The sequence below is a fragment of the Anopheles cruzii genome, chromosome 3 (assembly GCF_943734635.1).
Source record: "Anopheles cruzii chromosome 3, idAnoCruzAS_RS32_06, whole genome shotgun sequence".
NCBI lineage: Eukaryota > Metazoa > Arthropoda > Insecta > Diptera > Culicidae > Anopheles > Anopheles cruzii.
In genome coordinates this window covers 86,303,326-86,321,225 of record NC_069145.1, presented here as the reverse complement: position 1 = coordinate 86,321,225, position 17,900 = coordinate 86,303,326, and the positions used below count along the sequence as shown (strand labels likewise).

General features: G+C 49.3%; 3 protein-coding genes across 3 annotated transcripts; 2 read left to right on the top strand and 1 right to left on the bottom strand.

Annotated features, from left to right (window-relative positions):
* Positions 1–3,675: 3,675 nt before the first annotated feature.
* On the top strand, positions 3,676–10,068 carry LOC128271357 (bacchus). Its single transcript, XM_053008842.1, has 3 exons — positions 3,676–4,227; positions 7,788–7,938; positions 8,571–10,068. Exons 1-3 carry the CDS (start codon positions 4,123–4,125, stop codon positions 8,621–8,623), a joined length of 309 nt encoding a protein of 102 aa, XP_052864802.1. The 5' UTR covers positions 3,676–4,122; the 3' UTR covers positions 8,624–10,068.
* A 4,403-nt stretch (positions 10,069–14,471) lies between these two features.
* LOC128271297 (L-2-hydroxyglutarate dehydrogenase, mitochondrial) lies at positions 14,472–16,548 on the top strand. The gene is made up of 3 exons (XM_053008756.1): positions 14,472–14,731; positions 14,845–15,154; positions 15,278–16,548. Exons 1-3 carry the CDS (start codon positions 14,661–14,663, stop codon positions 16,208–16,210), a joined length of 1,314 nt encoding a protein of 437 aa, XP_052864716.1. The 5' UTR covers positions 14,472–14,660; the 3' UTR covers positions 16,211–16,548.
* LOC128271298 (post-GPI attachment to proteins factor 2-like) lies at positions 16,269–17,461 on the bottom strand. The gene is made up of 2 exons (XM_053008757.1): positions 16,846–17,461; positions 16,269–16,750 (listed from the first exon to the last, which is right to left on the bottom strand). Exons 1-2 carry the CDS (start codon positions 17,303–17,305, stop codon positions 16,395–16,397), a joined length of 816 nt encoding a protein of 271 aa, XP_052864717.1. The 5' UTR covers positions 17,306–17,461; the 3' UTR covers positions 16,269–16,394.
* Between the last annotated feature and the right edge of the window lie 439 nt (positions 17,462–17,900).

The following is a 17,900-nucleotide window of genomic DNA, read 5'->3' as shown; positions in this document are numbered from 1 at the left end:
ATAACGCTTTGACCGCACCGACCGATCGCGCGAAAGCGAAAGTCGATTTCCATATGGTGTGTCCGGGGACCGATATGTAAAACGAGAGTAAAAGTAGAAATCGATTCGATCGACCCCGTGAGACGAATCGACTCCCGATATCTGTGATGCCGATGCCGATGGAAGGGTCAGAAGAAAAACCAAACCCAAACAAAGCCCGCTTCGAAGAAGGGGCCAATGACTCTTCCGACGGTTACGACCTGTGCGCCCGATCACAGCCCACTCCCGTTAGTTCCCGTTTTGGGACGCCTTTTCGAGCCCTTTCGGGACGGGAGAAAGTGAGACGTTTGGTCGAACCCAGAAAAATCTATTTCAACACCGTGTTTACGTAACAATCTCCATCCGATCCCCGTTCTAGCGATGACGCACTAGATCGCGCACACGATCCATTTCTTCTTCGGCGCGCTGCGGTTCTCTGGGTGACGACTGGCTCGAGACTTGAATGCGTGTGCTAAAATTAGGCCACGAACCTCGTGCGCCTTCTCCTCGGTGCCGCGCTGCATGCCGTGTGGGAAAACGGGAGGCGACCGCTCACTCGCATATGTGTCCCCTCATGGCGGGGGGGACATAAGTACAGGTGTTTCTACCGCAAATGCAAACTGCTGCACAGAGGCGCACCTTTTTTTGCCGTTGCTCTACTTTGGCCTCGGAGCTCTGCGATTGAACTGCGAGATGCGGCCCAACAACTTAACCTTAAATTGTGTACATAACGTTGCTACTCACGCTACTACGTGGTGATTGAACGGAGCCGATCTCCATGGCAACCATGGTGGTGAAGTAAGAGAGCCCGTTCGAATCGTTGAAGCGATTGCGCTGAGATTGTGGCAATCGGAACTAAAGAATCGTTTAGTTCGGGATTCACGTTTATCTAACCAATTCCGTCACGTGCCCCAAGTTCGCAAGGAATTGAAAGGACAACCGGCTTTCAGACTATTGGGCTTCACGATTGTCACTGTTTTGCACTACTACTAGTCGTGCCGTGTCGTTCGCTGGATCTGGCACGTACTATCTTCTAGCCACTGCCCACAAATGGCCACAAACTAACATCCGACACGTTGGCGCACTAATCATTGCCCAAATTCTTGGACCGTCGTTCGGTAACACTGTGGCGAACACGCGCTACGGTGCTACTTGATCTCCGAAACGCCACTCCATATGCGCCTTTTTGATCTTGCACTTGTACAAACTGCGGCCACCGTCACCGTCACCACCGTACTGCACATGTTGTTGCTGCTGCTGCTGCTGGCGAACTTTCTCTGCTTTCTTTCCCGTGTCCGGCGGCTTTCTTCGGATGTGCGCTAGTGGAGTGTTGAAAAATCGGACATATTTTAAATCATCTTTCGATGATCTTTCCGAACGCTGCCAAACTATTGCCGACCCATCGCGTGTACTGCACAAATCTCCCACCAGTAACTGAACGTTTGTTTTTCGTGGCCACGCCGGAGAGGAAGCTTTGCGACTTGCGACGGGGCTACTGCAATGGTCCAATCGGAGCCACTAGTTGTTCGTTGCGCGGATGCTAGGATGGGACTGGTTTGTGTAACGTGCTGGGTCCCAGGCCGCGGACACAGCCGGGCCACCGGGGGACTTACTAGTCGAAAACGCGGAACGAGAGAGAAAGCAGAGCAAACAGCCACATACACAGCTTCACAGCCAATCGTCGCCGCGTCGCGTATAGACGGGAGGTGGTACGGGAACCGGAACACGCACAGCAGTCACATACAGTCGTCGCCGCCCTCCGGTGTGGTGCACTTACAGCTCGGGTGGCGATCAAACACGCGGCGTTCGCGCGAGAGAGAGACTTTCTTTTTAGTAGGTCAGTAGTATTTCGTTGCCCGTGTGCCCGGGTGCCCGGGTGCCCGTGTGCTGTGTGCTGTGACTCTAAAGCTCTCCTGAACCGCGTGCTGCGCCGCGCACACACATCGGCTGTTCGGGTTCGGAACTCCTGGCCGAGTCAGAGAGTCAGAAGTAGAGAAAGTAGTGAATATTTTGAGTGAACATAATAAAGCATTTCATTGGGTGGTGGGGACGATTCAGATGACATCATTGCAGTTCCGCTTATGGGTCTCTCTCTCTCTCTGCGTTGTTGTGCATTGTACTTTACTTAATGTTATTGCATAATTCAACATTATCTGGTATCGCTTATGTTGTGGCAAACAACATATCTCAAGTTAATGCTTCACATTCCATTTTCCCAATTTCCGATTCGAATGGCCCTCTTCCGCTTCCGGTAGGACTTTCAAAACGAAAGCTTTGCCGAGAGCACGAGAAAGCTTCAAAAGCTGCTCGGGTGCTTCAAGCCACCAGATGGCAGTAGTGTGCATGGTGAGCTTTAATGTTTGAAAAATAATTCCCAAAGTTTCATTTATTTTTTATACTGACCGTTGATTTAGTTCGTGGACAAAGGTAAGATTAAGGACGCTTCCGAAAAGCCGTGCTCCAAATTCTTGATAAGCTTTATTGCTGTGGCAGTATGTGGGTGGTGGTGGCTGGGTACTTTGATTAGCAACCCCACGCGCTTTCGGAGAAAATAAATAATCTCGTCCTCGCCAAGCTTCGGAAGGGCCGCGTTAACGCCACCCAAGCACGCACACCTCGAATGTCCTGTGGAAGAGCGGGACCTGAGCATATACCCAAATGGCTCACACACTTTACAGCGACTTGCGACCAAAGCACGCTGCGATTGATAACGCCTCTGTGCTTGCTCAAAACATTAACGATTGCTCGTCGTTGTCGGCGATTAATCGGGTCCCATATAATGTGCGCAAACAATTGTCAATTACTTCTAATTACTACAAACCAAAATTAACCGCAATTTAGTTCCCCCACAAAAAAACTATCCCCAATTCCCCACAAAAAAACTATTTGTTTCCAAATTCCGCCAACATGGAAGCAAAAGTAAAGATGCTCCTTTCAACAACGAGATACTACCCGTCACTGGTGAAAGATTATGGCTTTGCTAATTTCCCCACACAGGTTTGAAAGCGATAAAAAAGATGGCATCTTTTACGCGCGCCGCACCGTACCCCAGCTGCTGCTGTTCGCGGGCGCGGCGTTGGTGTGAATGCGAGTGCTTGATGCCGGTCGATTGCCGGGACCGCGATTGCCGGCCTGAAGTTGTTCCGAAGCGGAAAATTCACTTCTTGCTACCGCACGGTAGGCTGTCTGTTCGCAAAATAGGTGTTCGCAATGGACGCCTCGATAAGAAAGCGGCGCGGGAGATTGCTCAACGAACGGGCAAGAAATGACATTCACGAGACGAAACGTAGTGCTGGATCTGATGGTGTAGACAGTAGGCCGGGCGCAAGCGTCGGACGCCGTCCCAACATCATGCAACCGACGCGTTCTACTCATGCCGGCAACCCAAATTTTGCCTGCACTCTACTCATGCATCCCTCGTCAGGGAGAAACAGATTTTTCAATTTAGTTTAATCCCCCAAAGCAATGATGCAGATTGGTGTCTAAAATTGCGTTATATTTTCAAAAAATTAAACCTGAACTACATTTGGCCCGGAAAGGGTCCCGGTGACGAAAAAGCGGTTTCCCCCACCGTGGCGTGGCCGTCGCTCAACCGGCGCGCTGTCGTTCACACCTCACCATGCCGGCCCGGAGCAGCGCCACAGTCGTATTCGAGCGGTCAGTGCGCTAGCATCGTTTGTCCCGAGCGGTTGTTGTACCTCCCGGTCCTCGTCTGTCACACAGCACACACGCACACGCAGCCCAGAGCGAGACGCAAGACTGAAAGAGCGTCGTCAGAGAAAGAAGAGGCCTCTAGAACAGAAGCGCGCGATAGAGACTACTAGTTGTTAAAGAGGAGGCGCGCTGAGGTCAACATTCATCAACCGTACGCTGAAGTGTGTAGAGAGTGATCGGTATAATCTATCGGCCCCCGGTGCAAGCAGCAAGCTGAAAATTGGAAAAACGCGCTCATTCCGCGTGAAGAGAAATCCCGCTAACTGACAGCACCGACTCACACGCACGCACGCACGCACAACGGAGCGTCAACCAGCAGCAGCAGCAGCGCGTCGTTAACGATTTACTTGACCGGAAAGGCGAAAAAACCACCAACCCAAACCAAATAAAATGAGTTCCGCGGACAAAAACAGTGAAGTCGAGGTCGAGAATGTTGCCGCGGCGGAGGAGAAAGCCGAAACCAAGGAGGTGAAAGGAGTCAAGCGGCCTGCCGAGGTGAGTATTATTATTATAATCTTTACTGATTTCCCCGCCGCGCCGCGCATATTATCCATCAACGCGCCCCGCGAGCGCGCACCGAAGACAACGGGGCCATCTTCAAGTCAATGCGAATCTGGGTAGCCCTCCCAAAACCACAACGACGACGCCGTTTTAGGACCACCATGACGCGCGCGCCGGGAGCAGGCGGTGGTGGACGCGCGAGGATATTTTCTCCGATAAAGAGGTCCTGCGCCGCGCCAGTGTGTAGCAACATCATGTGGATGTGTTCGCTCTCTCACGTGCTTGTTGTGTTCGACTTTGCGAGTGTATGCGTATACAGAACACGCGACGATGCGCGCCTGTGTGTGTGACACGTTGTCTTGTGCGGTAGTAGTGTGTACTCTATTCCTGATGTTATCCTTTCACTGTACGCGCCATGGATTGTTTCCACCACAGCCCAGCTAGGTTACTATGATGGGGAATAATGTATATTCGTTTGGAATCGTGCACCGCAGCTCTCCGGATTAGTGAGATTTGAAGAGAAGAAATAGTAGTGAAGCCAAGCCCCGCGAATTGGAACCACTATTTTTTGCATCGATTATGGATCGACAGTAACGGCAACGGCCAGCCCCTGTACTCGGAATGAACCCCAAAACCAGTGTCGTCAATTTGTTTGGCCAAAGAACTCACGTGTGTGTGTGTGTGCATTCTACGTAGGAGGATGTGCGCGCATATTTATTGTTTTTTTGTTGTGTCCTAATCTAAAGATTTTTATCTTTTACGGCACTATCAAATTGGGAAGAAACGGGGCACAGCCACAAAATTCTTCTCAGTGAATTATGGTGTGCGTGCGTGCGTGTGTGTACTTAAGATATTCACTCCCGGAAAATGCTCCTACGCGTCGTGTCGAGTGGTTGGTTCTTCCACCTCTCGATGGCCGGCCATCATTCATTTCCATTGCGCGCGCCCTGCTCTGTTCTTCGTTGACAAGAAAACCGGCCGGCCGGTGTTTTTTCTCATTCTCACACACACATCAAACGGAGAGGTACAGGGTTGAGTGGCTACTTACACGCACACATGCATACAACATAACGGCGTAAAGTGAGAAAGCCCCGCCGCCGCCTGCTGCTGAATGCGCTCTGAAGTGTGTGCGGAAATATGGCGCCTTTTAAAATTCTTACCGGCGCGCTTGTACCCATTTTTGTATATAGTTTCTAATTTTTCGCCGAATAGTGGCCTTTTTTCAGGAGGATGATATCGCAAATCGATCTGCTGCAGTGTGGAGAGAGCTAGTGTGTTTGGAATTATCATCTTCCGTGGCATACCAATTAGAGAGTGTGTGCATTTTCTGGTGGACCACCGAGAAAAAACGGGCAAACATCGGCAAATCTATTTTTGATCCCTTTTGAGATTGGAGATGGAATAATATATCAGGCCAGGAGGACCATCAGGCTTTGCTTTTGCTGGTCGTGCGTGAGAGAGAGCTCCTTCTACAAATGGCGCAAAGGGCACTGAGTAATAAATGCGTTTAAGCATATTAATCTGGCTTAAACCCACAACATTCGACGGGGCGAGACTCACTCACGCTCAGTAGGCGCGTCTTGTGCTCAGTTTTGCCATAAGAAACCATTGCACCACAGCCAACGCCATGTCTCGCGCCGCGCCGCGCGCACAGGTGTATAGGAATTGGATCGACCTTGCGAAATATTATACACTTCGATGCATACGGCCCCCGGCCGGGGTGGCGGTGTGTTGCGCGTTCTCTCTGGGACAAAAACATGGCTGCGGCGGCGGTGGCGGCGCGTCGGTTTGCCACGCACCGCGCGGTAGCGTCTCCGTTTAGAAAGAGGCTAAATGCGAATCTTATTTTGCCAAGCTCTCACTCTCTTCGAATGGCATATTGTGCAAATGATTCAAAATTTAAATAAAAATAGTTTTCATTTTTCTCTGGTGTGCTGTTTGACGACGAAAGTAAGCTCTGCTGTGGGGTTCAGCGAGAGTACGCCGCGCGCGCACAGGGGGCGGCGGCTAGAGTATTATTCGAAATATGAAAGTATTACACACTCTCTCTCTCTCTCACGCAACATTAAGTTTTTTCGTTTCCCCGGTGGACAAATTGGAGGAGAGGACGCCTCCGTCACATCGTGTTACTGTAGGTAGGGTGTTTGGTGTAAAAAATGCCACTTCCTCTCTCAGAACCAGAACACCCCTTGGTCAAAGTTGGCGGCGACGCGTGAGCATCATCGCTGGCGTCACATAACAGCGTTCAGTGTGAGGTGTAGAAGTAGAGTAATGCTTCGCTTCGCGGCGTCACGCACACATCCGCACTGCCAGACGCCGGTTGAAAAGTGTGTACAACACACCGGGTCGGCTCACGGGGCAGAGAGGAGGGTGGCACATATTATCAATGTACAAATACAAAGATTATTTTTCCAATTATATTTTAGACGCCGCCGCCGCACCACATCGATTATTGATGCGGGTCAGATCATTTACGTGCGAGTGACGCGCGTTTAATCATTTTCTTTTTATCAAATTCGCACACTCACTCAATCAGGGTCAGCCTCTTAATTTTTCTGTCAAAAATGCCGGCTTTTGAAGCGATCGAAGCGTGCTTATCACGCACACCACGACGCTACACGTAAGCATAGATCGATGGTGGCGTGTGTGAAGAGGATGCGCGGCGTGCATAGCCTGCTGCTGCTGCTATGTAAGAGGTGTTTGTGGGGCGCTCTAATGTGTGTGTGGTAGTGGAAAGGTAAACAAACTTTTCTGCCACCAAAACGCGTACGTTGCTCCTGTGGACGCGCGAACTTACGCACACCAGTCGCCCAGTAGTGGAGCATGAAGAAAGCGCGCGCCCTCTATGAAAAGGAGCTTCTGGTCGAATTGTTTTTTTCGAACGAAAAAAAAAACAGGAAGGAGTTTATGCGATGGTGGCCCCCCGTGTAATGGTGTGGTCCATCTTCTTTTGCACTCTCTTCCGCGTTAACCCACGCGCGTACTAGGGCAAAGTATGGATTCTTCATCGATTATGTTTCTCGATGCTTTTTTCACACACTTCGTCTACCCAAATTAGAGTCTGATCGATGTCGACACGACGCGTGACTGATAAAAGAGGGGCATCAGACATTCGTGTATACACGCAGAGAAGTGCATATTTTGTTTCATAACCAGGGAAAAGCTTTGATTATGGGAGATATTGATTTTGTGCAATTATAAATGCCGTTTTCGGCGTCATATACATTCAATTGCTGTGAAGCTCCTGCTGCGTGAGAAGCACACGGCTCACGGCTCTGTTCGTGGAGAAGGAGTTTGCGCGTGGGGTACCCTATTGTATATAGGTTAGAATGATAGAAGAGTGTACTCTCTCTTGTTGCTGGCTGTGGTGGCGCCCTCAAGAAGTCCCTATGCCCTTGGGATAACCGCCAAAAAAAAGCAGGAGATTCATTATATTGCCGAGAAAGCCATTCGCTTACATTTAACCTCCAAAAATAACAATCTTCCACAAAATTTGTGTGCACTTTTGTAACAACATTTTTAATCTATTTTAACCCTCTTATCATCGCGCACAGGAGAAAACTCCAGAATCCAAAAAAGTGAAGAAAGACGAAAACGGTGCCGGTGAAGAGGAGGAAGATGTGGAAGACGAAGGTGAAGAGCTGGAGGGCGAGGACGAGGAATACGACCTTCCCTACGGCGATGAAGAGGACATCGAGGCTGAAGGTAAGCTTTTGTCTCCCAAATTCGCTCTCTCCTGGGTGTGGTGGTGGTGGTTAAATCAAATAAAATTGGTAGCCAAAGAGAGCGCTGCTGTGCGCACACATTCTGGTTTTTCGGAATACGAGCGAAGTCCGATGCTCGTCCTACATATCCTTGTCCAGGCCGTTAGACTCTCGGTCCCCCCCTGTGTGTGGTTCCGTTGATCGATCGCGAAAATGTTTTCGCGCCAAATATGTGTTTGAACTCGCGCCGTCGCCTACTTTGTGCCTTGCCGCCTCATCGTGGTAAGAACGCGTGTGTCTACGATACACAGCCTCCTATGTTCCGGTATCTCACATGCTCCTGGATCTTGTTCCTGAAACACAGCTCACTGACGACACAGGTTGCTTTGGTGTTTTTTTCTTTGCTGCATCGGTCATTTTTAATACCACCACCGCCCACTGCGTGATAATATGTTGTTGTGTTTTGAGAAATCTGTTTGCTGATATTACATTTCTACGTCTTTTTTCTTCTTTTTTCAATCTCTCTTCCACCGATTTATGTATGTCTCTCGTGTGCGTCTCCTCTACTTGTGCGTCGTCGTGTGTGCATTATTGGCGCGACCCTTTTATTGTAACACGCGAATGATGCTTCAGATGAGGAGGATGATGCTTCAATCGAGGGCGAAGAAGACGATGAGGATGCGTAATGAATGAGTGGACATTCGAGAGTGAGACTAACAAAAGAAAAAACAAAAAACAAACAAAACAAAATAACTCTAGTAATAGGTGATTTATTATTTTGAATTTGCGTTTAAAAAGGAGAGAGAGCGAGGCGCGCGCTGCAAAAGGTATATGCATCGATGAAAACAATTGTAAAGTTTGTTTGTGTATATATTTTATAAAAAATGATGAAGAGAAAAACCAACAAAAAACGCAAAACACAACACACACACCCATTCACCACACACATACAATCACACGCAGTACGCCAGTTATACAAGACAGAGAGAGAAAGAAAGAAAGAAAGAAAGAAAGAGAGCGAGAGAAAACACGATAATAAAACAACAGGATTTTCTCAACAACAATTATGCTGAGTGCATATACATATATATATAAATATATATGTTATGCAAAAAGAAGAAAGAGTTATGCAAACCAACACACACACAGAACGGAACATCATCATATGCACAGTTGCAGAAAAGCGCAGGATAGTAGATTCAGCGCGTGTTACGCGAAGGCATACAACTTTTTGCGCGCACCTACCATAAGGTGGTGAGTAGTGGAAGAGGAACGAAGTAGTAACAGCAGCCTCTTCTCTGCTATAAGAATAAGTGTGTAGCACCCGACAAAGGAGAACGGTAACGACGGACACAAACGCGAGATTAGTAAATGGACGCGCGAGAAGAACAGGATGATGGCCCCCTAGTAAGAGAGAGAGAGAGTATCGGAATGTTTTCTCAGCTCAGTTTGTAATCTAAGCAATCTATGCCAAGCCAGCCACTCACACAGGTCGCAGGTCTCGGTATAGTTTTAGACGACTTCTAGAAGACTGTTGGAGGCAACAGAGTGCTCTTGCGAGCCTCTGAAAATCACGAGTGCGCTATAGAGGGTGCGCAGAAACACGGCTGGACATTAGTCATTAAAAATGGGTCAAAACATACATTAGCCGCGGCGCGTGTTGCATAGGAGATATTGGCAGTGATGATTATGATGATGATGATGAGTGGTATTATAGCAAAGAAAAAGGTACACAAATGGTCAGACAGAAATCACACACTACTCACTCACACAGCATTATTAAAACATTGAGGTGTGTTATCCATGAAGGTGGCTGAGAGACTATATATGGATCTCATCATCAAATTGATGTAATTCAATTTCGATTTGTGGAGAGCCCTCTTTAGTGTGTATCGGGGGGAGAGACGACGAGATGGTGTCGTGCATCATCCTTTCCCCTTCATATTTGTGTGGCCCCAAGGCAGCCGAGGCGCACGTTACCAAACGCCACGCGCCGTGCATCCCAGGACACTACACCGTACAGTGTGACTACTACTACTACTACTACTCGACGAGCAAAGGCGTGAGAGAGATATTGAGAGATAATAAAAGGACGACGGGAACTTACAAACCTGACCAAAACACACACACACAAGAACACATAGAGATATAGTAGAGGACCGCTCGGCGGGGACATTGTTCATTGCAAAGTAGAGAAAATAATAGAAGGAGCCACCCAGCCACACACATTACACACTGTATGACCGCAAGAGGAAGTGCAACATAGATTACGTTGAATGTCTCTGCAAAATAGTGCAAAAAACAAAAAGGACCCTAAAATAATCAAGCAGCAGCTCTAGAGTGAGGGATACATTTTTTTTGAATGATTTTTAGTTCTCTTTTTATACTTAATTATGTTTTTTAATTTTGTGTACCAAGTAGAATGGAGCTAAAGCGCGGGAGAGCACTATAAACCAATTTATTAAAGAAGAGTAAAACAATTGTAACGATCGATTGATCCGCCGCCCCCCACAATCCCAAAATGTGTCGCTCCCGCCGGCCGGTTGGCCGCGCACCACGTGTGTCGGACGGACGGACGGACGGTGTTTGGCGCGTCCTCTCGTGGGTGGTACATCCAAAAATTAAGCAAAAGCCCTAATATACACAACACCCCCCACATCGTTTAATTAAACATTTCGGACAGTACATACTATGTTTATGGTAATGTTTAAGGTCGTTCATGGCGCGAGACGTCCGCCATGTGAGAGGATGCAAAAAATAAAGAAAAGAAAACATTGACACACACGCCACCTCTCTAACTGTAAAAAAATGGTACTCTCCAAGAATTCCACGATTTGGTCAGTTCTCTGCGGATCGACAGTTGATAGTTCAGACAACGAGATGATGAGATTGTGGTGATGGAAACGATCCAAGCACACTTTGCCTATTCGTTGAACGGGGGATGACAGCAGGATACTTTCTCCTTGAGAGTGTAAACCATAGAGAAAGAAAGAAATGGATGGCGTAATACAATAATAGTAATAATGACAAAAAGAGTACCTAACGTAGAATTTCAACAACAAAAAATTACGTGTTTAGTGTTTAAGCGTGCGACATTTCTATCTATTTTTTGACTCACGGTTCTAGATGAATCCTTTAAAGTTTGCTCTAGACATTTTTGTTTTTCCTTTAAAATGCTTTAGTAAATCACCGTTTTGTGACGTGTCATCGTTTTTTTTGCGGGAATCGTTTTACGTTCCGTTTTTTACTACAATTCTTTCTTTTATTGCTGCTAAACCTTTCTTTTTGGGGGAATCCATCGTTTAACCTTTTTCTGCTCAGAATCATGAGCAGCAACCACAATGGGTCGTTGCTTGGTAACCGCGTGTTGTGTAGTAGTTTCAAAGCGGATTACTTACTGAGTAAAAAATAAACTTAAGCAGCGCGCGCTGCTGTGCATATACACCGTTTGATGAAACTCTATTTCCCGTGGAACTCTGTGAGCTCAAATACGATAACGAAACGAGTAAAAATAGATAAAGCCCCATAATTCTGTTTTAAAAAGAAAGAGAGAACCCCAATGCAATTCATTTGCGGAAGCGCGGGATAGATGATCCGATCGAAGCAACCCCCGGCCGGTGACGCGCGCGCTTTTCATATTCTAGTTTGGCGTCGTTACAGCCGGCGGATTGCTGTGCACGCACAGAATAGAAGAGGCTACTTCCGGAAAACCTCAGGAGAAAGGTATATATGTTTCTGTTTTGCCCACGCGCGGCTTTGGTGTGTCCCGAGAGGGGACAAATCATGCAGCTGCGCGTGGAAAAATCAAACTCCAAATTTCCACATTTCCAGGGAAGAGACTTCCTTTGCCTGCTACGATCAGCTTTTGACGTCTCACCCCGTGTGTAGCGCGTTCCCGTTTGGTCGTGGTACGCGGTGTTATACCCACACAACATGACTGAAACACTAACACATGCTCAGCCCACGGCGGTGGTGCAGCAGCATATATGTAGACGCGGGGTGTGTTGGGTTCCTCTCGGGCAGGCGGCCTATGGTTACGGTTGAAGCGCCGACCCAGGGGGTTCCCTCAACTACCTTTCACCTGGAACACCACGCAGCGCGCGCACCCCCTTTCGATAGGGGGCATTATGAGCGAAAAGAGGGAGAAAGGTCTCTTTTTTACAGAAACACGCACACCAGGTGACACACGTGCACAGAATGTGTGCGCGCTGGGAATCCCTGTTTGGAGGGGAGAGTGCTTCCTCTTACATCATCTCCCATACAACCAACCAGGACTCGGGAAAGGTGGTTGTGTGCGCGGGGCATGGATTCCAAATACATGCGCAGATCACCCCTCAAATATTACCCGTCCCCGGAGCGCGGCTGTGCGCTCTCTTTGCCGGCAAGAGAGCCCGTTCCGGAATAAAGCTATTTATGCGCGTACCTCTTTGGCGGTGACACTATGTTGCGAATATGGCCACCACGGCACCACCTCTTTCGTTCGATTTTCTATATAGAGAGAAAATGTGGGACAGCAGAACCACCCCTGACGGGACACCACCGGATAGAAGGGCGCGCATCGTAAAAATTAAAACCAAAAGTGGCATCACCCGGTGCGCGGATGTGCACGGGAAAGCTTATTTTTCCGGCCTGTTCGACCCTAGAATGAGGGCCTTCCTGTAAGCGCTAGCTTCCTTCATTTGTGTTATTTCCTTTGTGTGTGCTGGATTAGCGTGTATTTTTCCCTACGCGCGCACAATTCGAAATCGATTCATTAACGTCGTGAGAGGAGTAGTGTACCTGTTTGTGGTGCTGGAACCTCCTCCCGGCATTGAGACAAAACAGATCTAGAGCGAACTAGATCTCTCTCTAGAATCCGGTTGTAGATGATATAATTGAGAGAACTTATTTTTATAAAAATTACAACTCAAACCGCACGAATATTTCTGTTTTGATATGCTTATATAGATCCGTTTCCGTCAAAGCAGTCCATTCTGTCGAATTTTCCAAATACAACATAGTAAGCCTGTTACTCGCGCCAAAAGCCGGCGAAGAAAATGCCTATCGTAGCAGTCCCATTCACCGGAAGGAAGTGCCGCTGGAACACCAACACACACAGAAGCCGTTGGAGATCCCGGGAGATTTTGAAGTACGCGTCACGCCGGGTCCGCGATGAGAATTCTTGCAGCTCTGGCGCCTTGCTAGAGAGAAGACCGCGGGCTCGAAGATGCCGCCAAAAGAAAAGATACAAGAAGAAAGAGAGAGCGAGAGATTGAGTCTTACATGCGCTGGCCGGCCGCACGCGGGCATGACGAGAGCTGGGCTGTGGTTGGCGGCTCTGGCCACCTGGAGGGAAGGCTTGCTTTTGAAATTATCGTCGTGTTGTTGGTCCCCGGGTATCATCGGACCGGGGCGCGCACCGATTCGAACCACCATTCTCACAAACCCAAGTGAGAGAAAGAGAAATGTGTGAATGTGGTTCCGAAATTCACGTTTCCCGCTCTTTCGTCTTGTGGGGGTATATGGTTGGTGTGTGGTACTTCTCTTGTTTCGGCCCTCGTGGGCCATCGAAGCCTTACATTTTTGTTGGCATTGCTATTGCTGCTGGCGGTACGCGCATTTTTCGCTTGAAATGGCATAGCGTTTCAAGCGCGTCGACATGATGATAACGCACACGCCACGGCGCGGGGCCCGGCAGGAGAATATGAAAGAGCCTCTCGTATTTTTATTAGCCAATATAACGAGCGATAAATAGAATGTATGTACATATTTTTGGGTTGGGCTTCCGTGGCGTCCTCGCTCTGTTGTCGATTACGTGGCCACGCCGACCGAAGCGAGACGCCTCCGCGGAGGAGAAACCCATCCGGCTCCAATCCGAGGGCAGCCTTAACTAAAAGAACTACAAACATTAATTACATTGCAGTATTCAATCTCTTTTTCGAACTCCTAATAAAACCGACACATCCTTAGATGGAACCTTTTTGTGGGGTTTTTGGGTTTCTTACACCACCATCCACGTGTTCACCTCGTGTCCTCGTGTTAGGCCTACTACAACTTTTCTGTTACATATCACACGGTGTGTCAAATTGGCCGGCAACAATGGGCACGACGAAAACCAGGAACATTCGGTTTAAAAAGGTGAAACACCACCGGGGTTGGAAGTGGGAAAAGTTCTTTTTTGACGTGTTTTTCGTACCTTTCGACAGGAGGCTTAAAATTATCATTAAATACTATTATTAGTTTCAAAATATCATGGCATACGTTGTGGAAAGAAAAGGCGTTCTTCTGGTTCTTCCTTCCCGCATTGTCTTGGTTTCCAAGCGCGCGCCCTCTGGTGTCGTTCAGGCGTACGAATTCGATTGAGCTTTCGACGCGCAGCGAACTTTAAGCTGCGGCTGTCAAAGTTTTATCGGCGCCGCCCGCGTCACGTGGTTTATGTTTTCGCAAGTATCGTATTCGCTTGTGCCCCCCAGTGGGTGGTGGGTGGTGGGTCGTGCCGTTTTGTAGTAAGAAAACAATGTCACACACAAGGTCAATCACCGTCGTCTGATTGGTAAGGAGGGCACTCGCACAGAGGGTCCCTAGCAGCGAGTCCACCCAGAGTGCGGCGCTAATTTTTCGCAACGTTGGAGTGATTGTGGTGATCTCCAGCGCGGAAAGAACCCTTAGGGCTGCCTGGTGATCGTCGTTCTTGTTTTGAGTAGTAGTAATCAGCTGTGTGTGTGCCTTAGAAACGGTAGGGAAATGATGCTCAGGACTGTACCATGTACCGTAGCCAAGATTGCTCGCCGGGCGTATTCTGTCGAGGCAAACAGGTGGGTAAATATTTGATCGTACTCTTTCGGATCGTAATTCGGGGGTGGTGCAGGCTCGCAGTGATAGGAGGCTCATGACCTTGTTCCGTTTTCTTCTTTCCCTTCGTTTGCAGAAATTACGACATTGTGGTGGTCGGTGGTGGCATTGTCGGTACGGCTTCGGCCCGTGAAATTCTCCTGCGCCACCCAACGTTGCGGGTGGCGGTGGTGGAGAAGGAGCCCCAGCTAGCATTTCACCAGAGTGGCCACAATAGTGGCGTAATCCATGCCGGCATCTACTACAAACCGGGATCCCTGAAGGCGAAACTGTGCGTCGAAGGGTTGCATTTAAGTTACAAGTATTTCGACGAGAAAAGCGTGCCGTACAAGAAGGTCGGCAAGCTGATCGTGGCCACTACCCCCGCGGAGGTAGAACGGCTGAATGTGAGTACGCGCGCGCCCGTGCTCCCATATCGCGTGCGTGCGGCCTTCAGGGCACTGAATTCGATATTTATAGCTTCGAAGTAATTCCGCCGATCCCCTCCGTTTGTTGTTTGCCCATAACAGGACCTGTACCAGCGATCACTGGCCAACAATGTGCCCGGAGTACAGCTGGTGGATGGGGCAAAGATTAAAGAAATCGAACCATTCTGCAACGGACTGAAGGCCATCTGGTCACCCCACACCGGGATCGTCGATTGGCGCATGGTGACGCAGTACTATGCGCGTGATTTCAAGGCGGCCGGTGGCGATGTGTACGTCAACTTTAAGGTGTCCAAATTCACCGAGGCACCGGACCAGCTGGACTACCCGATTGTGGTGCGGAGCGTAAAGGGTGACACGATACGCGCCCGTAACATTCTGACCTGCGGTGGGCTGCAGTCGGACAAGCTGGCCGAAATGACCGGATGCTCGGCGGTGCCCAAAATTGTGCCGTTCCGGGGCGAGTATCTGTTGCTGCACCCGGACAAGTGCCATATGGTGCGGGGAAATATTTATCCGGTGCCGGATCCACGGTTCCCGTTTCTGGGTGTACACTTTACGCCGCGCATGGACGGGAGCGTGTGGTTGGGCCCGAATGCAGTGCTGGCGTTCCGTCGCGAGGGGTACAAGTGGTCGGACATCAATGTGCCGGAGCTGATTGACGCGCTGCGGTTCCCGGGACTGATCAAAATGGCGTCCAAGTTTATCGGGGCCGGCATGATGGAGGTGGCTCGTTCTGCGTTCATACCACTGCAGGTGCGGGAACTGCAAAAATTCATTCCCGACATTCACGAGTACGACGTCAGCCGTGGACCGGCCGGTGTACGGGCCCAGGCCCTCGACAACGATGGCAATCTGGTAGATGATTTCGTGTTCGATCACGGCAAGGGCAACACGGCGCTGTCGCGAAACATCCTGCACTGCCGCAACGCACCGTCGCCGGGGGCCACGAGTTCGCTGTCGATCGCCAAGATGATTGCGGACAAAATCGAGGAAGAGTTTCACATCAAAAAGTGATCATCCAAAGTGTTGTTGAAGCATTATTTTATTGTACGATTGCATATAATATTGGTAAAGTATCACTGATCCGTTTCCTGTTTGATAATGTTTTAAAACTGCCTGAAAATGAATAGATCATCTTCTTACGCCGCGACCCCGCGCTGATTGGTTTTATGTACATGCCGATTTGATCGTTTTGTTTTCAAACGGAACTAAAATGAATGCCGCTGCGCCAATGGAAGTACATGTTTGCGTTGATAAAATCCCAGTAGGCCGTCATGTGGAAGCCGATGTTGGAGTAGACGAACAGATACTCGCTGAGTGCAAACAGCGAGTACACGAACGGTTCGCAGTGTTTGTTGTGGCGCACGAAAAAGTACACCGCCAGCAGAATGGAGACAATGTTGACCCACAGCAGGCGCCGCTTGTACCGGTACGATTTCCGCTCCGCCAGCGTCAGCAGCTCTTCGACGCGCGTCAACCGGTTGATAAACACCATCAGCAGCATGTACACGATGGAACAGATCACGAAGGCACTGAAACAAAACTTGTGAATTTCTGCAACACAATACACAAAACACGAACGAACACTAAATCAATCTAAGACGGGGTGCGTGCAGGTGTGACCCAGGCCGGGCCGTTCGACCCCTTACCGTAGCTGGAACTGGACGTCCACAGGCTCAGTCCAACCAGTGAGCTCAGCTCGATGATGTTCAGTATGCACGCCAAGTAGGCCCACTCCTTCCGGTGGTGCTTGCGGGCCAGCAGCGTTAGGTGTTGGTTCTTGTACAGAAAGGCGATCGCATAGCGGGGCGGGGCGTGCAGTAGCACCGACAGCTGCCAGACGAACCGCTGCGGCTGATAGTTGCCGATGGCGGCCGACAGCGATGGCAGAAAGTTGTACACCAGGCAGTGGGTTGCGTTCGCTTGCTCAAAGTTGTACAGCAGGGACCAGGCGACGCAAAACAGAAACCCCACGATCGGCAGCACGGCGGTCCCACCGGCCACTTTACCGAAGCGGATGCGGACGGTACTCTTTCTCATCGCACCGCCGTACCCATCGCCGATGATGGTCCCCGCCGAATCGGCGAGTCGCTCGTACTGGGGCAACATCGAGGCCTCTTTTCAGTAACTCCTTTCGACCGTTTGCCGCCGGCCAACTGTTTACACACCACATTGCATTGCCGTCGCGTTTAGAGGATCGTAAGCACCCGAAGAAGCACAAGTAGGCGACGCCGCCGCGAGTACATAGCAAAGCAAATGATTCGACACGTACGTGTGCTGTCAAAACGGGCGAGATTGTAAACAAAAGCGCGCTGCTGACAGCTGTCGCTCAGCTGTGCCGAATTGCGCGTGTAGTGGTGTGGCGAGAGATGTCTGGTTTGGGCCAGGTTCGTTAAAATACCATTAACCAATTCCAAAAGGCGGAAAAGGCGAAAAATAACTTACTCATTAAATGAAATCTTAAGATAATGATTATGCTACATGCTACACCATACATGGTCTGGTTGGTCTCTTGGTTTAACCTGTATTAGCGTGATCTTAGCAAAGTGGGTTTTAAATTTGGGCGACCATATCGTTTTCGTTACCGTTAATCATTGTTTATTTTCCATTTCTTTCCCAGTAAAAGTACACCCCGGAAATCAGTTCATTTGCCACTACATCAGTGCCTACTTTGTCGAACTGCAGCAAACTAGAGAACGCAACG

Excerpts from the sequence above, each read along its gene's own strand:
- LOC128271297 (XM_053008756.1), top strand. The coding sequence starts at position 14,661 with ATGATGCTCAGGACTGTACCATGTACCGTAGCCAAGATTGCTCGCCGG. Across the intron at positions 14,732-14,844 it reads TATTCTGTCGAGGCAAACAG|AAATTACGACATTGTGGTGG; the intron begins GTGGGTAAATAT and ends CTTCGTTTGCAG. Across the intron at positions 15,155-15,277 it reads CGGAGGTAGAACGGCTGAAT|GACCTGTACCAGCGATCACT; the intron begins GTGAGTACGCGC and ends TGCCCATAACAG.
- LOC128271357 (XM_053008842.1), top strand. The coding sequence starts at position 4,123 with ATGAGTTCCGCGGACAAAAACAGTGAAGTCGAGGTCGAGAATGTTGCC. Across the intron at positions 4,228-7,787 it reads GAGTCAAGCGGCCTGCCGAG|GAGAAAACTCCAGAATCCAA; the intron begins GTGAGTATTATT and ends CATCGCGCACAG. Across the intron at positions 7,939-8,570 it reads AGAGGACATCGAGGCTGAAG|ATGAGGAGGATGATGCTTCA; the intron begins GTAAGCTTTTGT and ends ATGATGCTTCAG.
- LOC128271298 (XM_053008757.1), bottom strand. The coding sequence starts at position 17,305 with ATGTTGCCCCAGTACGAGCGACTCGCCGATTCGGCGGGGACCATCATC. Across the intron at positions 16,751-16,845 it reads GACGTCCAGTTCCAGCTACG|AAATTCACAAGTTTTGTTTC; the intron begins GTAAGGGGTCGA and ends ATTGTGTTGCAG.